Genomic DNA, 7,202 nt, shown 5'->3' on the forward strand with positions numbered 1-7,202 from the left:
TGAGCTGAGCTGCATGTGTGCTGAGCTGGAGGTGAGGAGGGCTGGAGGTGAGGAGGGCTGGAGGTGAGCTGAGCTGCAAGTGAGCTGAGCTGGAGGTGAGGAGGGCTGGAGGTGAGGAGGGCTGGAGGTGAGCTGAGCTGGAGGTGAGGAGGGCTTGAGGTGAGCTGAGCTGGAGGTGAGGAGGGCTTGAGGTGAGGAGGGCTGGAGGTGAGCTGAGCTGGAGGTGAGGAGGGCTTGAGGTGAGCTGAGCTGGAGGTGAGGAGGGCTTGAGGTGAGCAGAGCTGGAGGTGAGGAGGGCTTGAGGTGAGGAGGGATGCAGGTAAGCTGAGCTGGAGGTGAGCAGAGCTGGAAGTGAGCAGAGCTGGAGGTGATCAGAGCTGGAGGTGAGTTGGACTGGAAGTGTTCACAATGTGATAATGACTCTGACAAGTTCTGCTAACACACAGAAGGCTGGGTTACACATCAGTGGCTAGAATTACAAAAACATGTTATCTACTTTCACAGCATAGAGTGAGGAGGTGTCCTCACAGACTAACACTCTTGACTGAAAAAAATGGGTTTTATTCTGAGAAATTATTTAGATGTACATTTAGACTCCTTTCTTGCCTTTCTAAACATAACAGTGTGTTATACATATTTTTAAAGCAACAAAACATCTAGCTAACTCTCGAAAGTGTACACTGAGCATTGAAAACAAACAGCTACCTGTCGCACAATGCTGGAACAACACAACAGGACAGATAAATACACAGATACAACACCAGGGGCTGTGAGCCCCACCTCAACTGCCCCTGAAACTACTGTCAACATGGGCTAGTGAATTCACAGCTCCCCCACATATCTGTAACACAATTCTTTATACACACACACAGATGCACAAATGCTTGCACACACTTGCACACATCCAGGTATACATACACACACACACACACACACACCTTTAAGACCTCTGTGGCTTGTCTCCCATCAAACTTGTGAGTCTTCCTGAGTGTCCATCTGACAAACATAGTGGACATAGAGAACCTATTGATACCTCCAGCCTCCCAACTTGGGCCATTATAGAACCTCACGCTCTAACATTCCATCACAGAGTTCCATTGCCAGGTATGGTTTCTATGTTCTATTAAAATGATCCATGTCAATATGAGAGGTTGTAACTATCCTTTTTATAAGGTTCAATTTTAGTGTTCCATATTAGACATTGAGTCATGACTGTGGTCCCCTTTTGCCTGTCTGGGGTTCTCTTGTTCCATGTTTTAGAGCTTCAGCGGGTCAGAACCGGGTCTCTGAGGATCCCCTCTTTAGGTGGCTGCCCCGCAGGTCGTCATGTTCGAAGCTCAGGTTGTTGTGTGAGCGTGAGATCATCAGCAGCTTCTCCTTCTTGGTGTAGTCCCTCTGCACAGCCACAGGGGGCGCCAGCAGCCGGTCCCCTGGTTCCTCCCGGTCCTCCAGCCTCATGTAGCCCTTGCTGCTGGAGCGGTCCAGCCGGGGCCAGCTGGGGTGTTTCCTCTGCTCCGACGCCACGCTCAGGGACACCGCGCCCCGCTCAAGGTCCAGGGACTTGGAGTGAGCACCGAGCATGTGCAGGGAGTTGTTCGAGCCAAAGTCTTTCCGAGCAGCGCCTGGGGAGAGGTAGTGGCAGGAGGCGGAGCCTGGCGACAGTGAGCTGCGTGAGGAGGAGGAGCTATGATACTCGGAGGCGGAGTTACTCCTGAGCAGAGCCAGGCCAGGGGGTTTGTGGGCCTTTGCCACGACCGGAACAGGAACCGCCAGTGATGACATCATCACTGAAGGTCGTGACCTCTCCCCCGCAATCTCGCCGTCCTCCGTGATGCTGTCCATTTCCGGCTCGTCGATGACGCAGTTGTTGAGCTTGATGACTGGCAGTGTGAACGCGCTGATCGAAGAGGAGACGATGGACCGTGTCTGGCAGCGCTTCAAAGCCCCACCCCTCTCCTCCCATTGCCGCCCTGCCCCATGCTCTGATTGGAACCCAAACACTGACCCAGATCTATCCCTGTACAGGGGCGACAGCAAGCCCCCCTTTGCCTCACCTAGCAACTCTTCCTCTTCTTCTGTGGAGCTGGCTCTCAGGGACCCCCCCCTGCAGCGCCCCGGACCCCTCACCGGCCCCCGGCCCTCGCCCCCCAGGCCTGAGAAGGTGAGCAGGGTGTTGGCGGCCAGGCGGGAGGCGCTCTGCTTCTCCTCCCAGAGCTCCTGGTCCGAGTAGGAGGCGTAGGGGCCAGAGTAGAGGGGCCCTGTGTACTGGGGGCCCCCGTAGGCTCCGTTCATCTGCTTTTGCTCCTGCAGGCGCAGACTGTGGATGTCGATGACCGTGGAGTACATGTCCCTCATATGGATCACCTTGGTCTCCCTGAGGAGAGGAAAGGAAGGTTAGAGGAGATGAAGCCAAGAGAGGAGAGCAAGAAAGGGATGAAGAATGGAAGAGAAGGAACCCTATCGACAGACGGCCATCCCTCTCTACTCCTCCCTCCCTCCACCCAGCTGTACCTGTCTCGGTTCTCGTGCAGGATGGCATTGGCACAGATGAAGATGAAGATTCCAATGCCCATGGTGAAGGGCCCCATCATCCTCATCCTCTCTGAGTGCAAGTAGCGCTCCAGAAACCTAGCTAGAATTCCACGGGGGTCAGAAGTCACCACAGGGTCATCAGAGGTCACAGATGACCCATTGGACGTCATTTTAAGCTCTGGGGTGTGGCCAGGGGCGGGGCCATCCAGGAATGGGTGTTTGTGTGGCCAGTAGCCTAGCACCGCCATAGCCACGCCTACCATCAGAATCAGAATCCCCAGAACCAGAAAGAACCCGGAGGCAGAGTAGAGGCGGACCTTGCCTCGGACCACCACCACATCAGACCGACGCTTCCTTTTCCTCTGTTGGGCGGCGTCAGGGCCAGGGGGCGAGGCCTGGAGGTGGTACTGGGACCGGGTGGAGTCCTGTCTCTTTAAGGCTGCCAGCCCTGTGATCACACCACCTGTGGCTATCATCACTGCAGCTGGACACACCCCTGGGGAGGGAGGAGAGTCACATGCTCAGAGAGATTCATACACACACACACACACTCATAGAGGTAAACATACACAATACACTAAATGTAGACAAAGGCAGACACAGACAGACAGACACAAAGACACTCTCCTTCAAGTTATAGAGACACAAACAGCATTCAGATGACACTTGTCTTTGTGTGGTTGTTATCATTCAACAGAGGGTTGACCACCTGATGCTTCTCCATCAAATCACACAATAGCTCAGGTCCACACAAATATTTACAGTTTAAGAAGTTGAAACCATACAGTACTGTTCGTAGACAGCCATTCAGAACGTCTTTGGTTATTCTGAATCCGTAATCCTGAGGTTGGCATTTGAATGGATATTTGTATTACAGTATAGGATTACAGTCGAGACTGTCAGCTCAGCTGTATATTGTGGGTATTTCCCCTCACGTGATGTGGTCCATTTAAATGTTTGGTGATTCATGTACATCCTGGTATGTGACTGATAAAATGAGGTTATGTGCATCTGGAACATCAGGAAGGAAGGAATGCTTTAATGCCAGCAGATTTAGATGTAATTTAGGATTGCTCTTTTACATGTGACCTTTGGCTCTCTTCTGCTCCAGCTGTCTCTGTCTGTTTACACACTATCTCTCTCTCTCTCTCATCCATGTTTTTCTCCATCTCTCCAAATCCTTTTCTCTGTGTCTATCCCCCAACCCCCAGCTTCCCTTTTCTGCCCTCTCCCACACTCTACTTTGCCCTTTCTTTTGCTCTCTCTCTCTAGATTGCTTTCCATCTCTATGAACACACACTCTATTTACATTTCCAGTTCACATCTCGTTGATGCAACCCACCACCCTCTGTCTCTGTCTCTGTCTCTGTCTCTCTCTCTTTTTCTCTCTCCCACACCCACAAATTCAATTTTCTCCATGTCCATCCTGCCTGTCCAGTAACATCATCTTTGTGTCATACTAACAAAGTTTTAAAAGCAGACAAGGAAGTTAGTCAATAACACTCTTAAATAAAGAAAGATTGAAGCCCAGCTTTCTTTCTTCACTTGGACGGGGCTAAGAAGGCGTGTGTGGGCACAGTTCAGTCCAGCGGTGGGAGGTCGCGCGGCAACAAGCACGTCCTCACATCCTGCTAAGCACAGTCTCAGTCTGGGAAGAGTAGGGTGCTGCAACATCACTCATTGCTTCCTTTCATCAGTACTGGGTCAATGCACAAGGCTGCCCTTAACACTTTACAAGCTGATGAGCTGATCCGACAGGCATGTGTTGATCTAAAACACAAGCATATGAAAATCTAGCACAGAGATGACAGTTGCCTTGAGCCTCCCCCCCTCCCTCATCCACCCCCCCCCCCCCCCCCCTTCTCAGTAAAGGCATCTGCTGTGGGATTTGACGGTTATTAGTAGAGGAGGCTGGAGAGTGTTAGTTTATTGAGAGAGTAGGCAGGGGAGTTCTAACCTTTCAGATACTGACTGATGTGAAGTTCACCAGCAAATGGCAGGATGAGAGAGGAGACCAGCGGGTGGCAGTGTGTGTGTGTGTAAGTCAATAAAACCTCATTGCCGTTGCTATTGACTTCCTATATTTATTTTTCTATGTATCTCCCTTGCTCTTCCTCTATTTCTTTCTTTCTCACCTTTCATTAAGTGTTTGGAACACACAGAATGCCATCACTCTCTTGCTTTCTCTCTCACTCTCTCTCTCTGTCTCAGACAGGCTCAGTTAGACAGTGAGTGTGAGCTTGACAGCTATGGACAGAAGAAGATTGAACCTTGAGTCTGAGGTTCTGACAGAGGAAACGTAAGGAAAAGGAAGTAAAGAACGTTCCATAACAAGATGTTATGAATTCCAAAGAGAGCTAATAAAAGAAGTTTAATAAACCAGAATTTGTTATACACATAAGGCACACAGACTAGACGTGAGGCTTTTAGACACGAAGATACTGAGACTAATAATTCTACAGTGGTCTTGCCAAGAAAACATCGATGCTTTGGGACTGTGTCACCAAATCCAGGAGAAAAAGGCGCGTGTGCGCTGTGTGTGTGGGTGGATGCTGCTAGAGGACCGCTGATTACCGGGAAGTGAATCGGTGATACAGTAAACAATAATCATCAATCATACAGTCGTGTGAGAGCAGAGAACTCTGAAAATCAGAAGTTACAGTCGTTTACCACCTCCACGAGATTCCTGGACGGTCTCCAGTAAATATCAAGGTTTGGTCACCATAGAGACCAGAAAGGACAATTAGAGCTTTGATGTCCTTCCCAACTGCTCCGATATCCGTACTAAAGACCAACGGCAGATGTGTTTGTTCGTGTAATGAAGCTAAAAGGTTTTCAAAAAAGTAAAACAGTCGAACCTGTGAAATCATACAGGTGTATGATAAGTTTGAGATCAAGGAAAAATAGTCTTATGTTACTCACGTAAATTATATTTGACATGTCACTCAAGAAAAAAAGAAACCGTTCTTCTCAATGATAAAATGTTGTCCTATAAAATAGACAGCTTCTGTTAAAATGTGGGTATTTATCAGTCAATGCACGATCTGCAGACTCACCTGTATAAGAGGCTGCGTCTTCCCTCTTCTTACTTGGCCATTACGCGCGAGGAATTACAACACAGCCCATATTCCTCTCATTGACATTGCTCAAGGACATGTTTGTATTTCCATGATGTTACAACCGCATGCCGATGTGACTAAGCTTACTCATCCAAGCCACCAAGCCTCGGTTGTCATCACGCTCCATGTCAGAACCGCGCGCCACCGAGAAGACCCATTGGTCGCAAGCTTGGGAAACCAGTAAGCAATGAACAACACGGGAGGAATCCTTATTGTTTTCTCTTTACATTCCAAAATTTAAGTTATTGACTACCCGGTCAACTGCAAACTGTGGAACATGGGAAAATTATGTTTTCACTACGTAGAAACAGTTTTACAGTTTGTTCAATGAAATATCTGACGAATGCAAATCTCCATGTTGCTCGTGTAACTTCATGTAAAAAATTGTACTTCTTATAGTACTTCTTTCTTCTTAATCAGTTTGTAATCCTCATACCGAGATTAATTTAATGTTTTCCTCTTGAAAAAACTATCTCGCGTGCACCCCCTCACTCTCGCTGTTTGAAACGGTATAGATAACGGCCCCGGGGCTCGGGTGCTGGCAGATGTCGTCCCCGAAGCTCGAAAAATTATTGTACTACAGGGAAGGGAAGACCAAGCAACTACTCCATCCCCACGTGACGCCCCACTAGGAGTGACGCACAAAGAGCACGAGAGAGAGAGAACTGTACCCACAGCAGTTGCATCTGAATACAGTATCATCATTAATGCTGCCAATGTTTGCAAAGGAAGACAGACATAAGATTCCGATGAAGGCACTAGACTAGCCAAACCCCCCTCCTAGTGCAGAAAACTGAAGCTACTCCCTGGTTACAAAAGCAGGCTTCCTAGGGTAGTTCACCACAGCACGATCTACAGCAGTCCTGGCTTTTCCACTGTCTGCCCAGTTTGGTGCTGGTGGAAACAGCTTGGACTGAAATCAGGTCTTCTGCTCAATCAGCCTATTCATCTACCATCCTAGTAGTCCGGGTCCACAACTGACTCTTTAGGCAGCAGAAGTGGACAGGTAAAGGGTTAACCCCACAGAGATCCATATCAGAGATGTTACAGATGTGAGGATTAGCTATTTCCTGTGTTTATGCTGATCAGGGAATGTTGAATCTCTGAACACCACCCTCGAGGCAGAACAGCAGACTGTAGACCCAGAACCAGCAGACCCCTGGACTAGTCCAATATTAGCACACATCTTGTTCTAGAATTCAGAGATCTCCAGTTCAGAGTATGCCCAGGTTCTAGAGAGGACCAGCCATATGATCTGTGAACGGATCTACATGGAGATGAGCTGTTGCTGGGATTTGCTCTGGATGTTAAAGAATCAGTCTGCTTCCTAGCATGTCTTTCTCTTTTCCTTTGGCTCTATATAATAAAGAGAGAGAGAGAGCGAAAGAGGCTCAGAGACATGAGAGAGATAGAGATAGAGAGACTAAAGAGGGTGGAAGGGTGCCAGAGAGAAATGCGACAGTGAGAGAAAGAGAGAGATGGACGTGGTCAGAGGGATTCCATTGCAGTCAAAGCCACCTGATTATCCCAGCCTCCTAACATCTATCTGGC

General features: G+C 48.8%; 1 protein-coding gene across 2 annotated transcripts; it reads right to left on the reverse strand.

Moving 5' to 3' along the window:
- Positions 1-241: 241 nt before the first annotated feature.
- tmem200a (transmembrane protein 200A) lies at positions 242-6,622 on the reverse strand. 2 transcript variants are annotated; one of them, XM_047022373.1, is made up of 3 exons: positions 5,589-6,622; positions 2,512-3,028; positions 242-2,374 (listed from the first exon to the last, which is right to left on the reverse strand). In XM_047022373.1, the coding sequence occupies exons 2-3, from the start codon at positions 3,006-3,008 to the stop codon at positions 1,273-1,275; spliced, it is 1,599 nt and encodes a 532-aa protein (XP_046878329.1). In that variant the 5' UTR covers positions 3,009-3,028; positions 5,589-6,622; the 3' UTR covers positions 242-1,272. The 2 variants fall into 2 exon arrangements, with proteins under 2 accessions (XP_046878329.1, XP_046878331.1); XM_047022375.1 differs by lacking the exon at positions 5,589-6,622 and adding an exon at positions 5,455-5,464.
- Positions 6,623-7,202: the final 580 nt, after the last annotated feature.

Source organism: Hypomesus transpacificus, chromosome 6 (assembly GCF_021917145.1).
Source record: "Hypomesus transpacificus isolate Combined female chromosome 6, fHypTra1, whole genome shotgun sequence".
NCBI lineage: Eukaryota > Metazoa > Chordata > Actinopteri > Osmeriformes > Osmeridae > Hypomesus > Hypomesus transpacificus.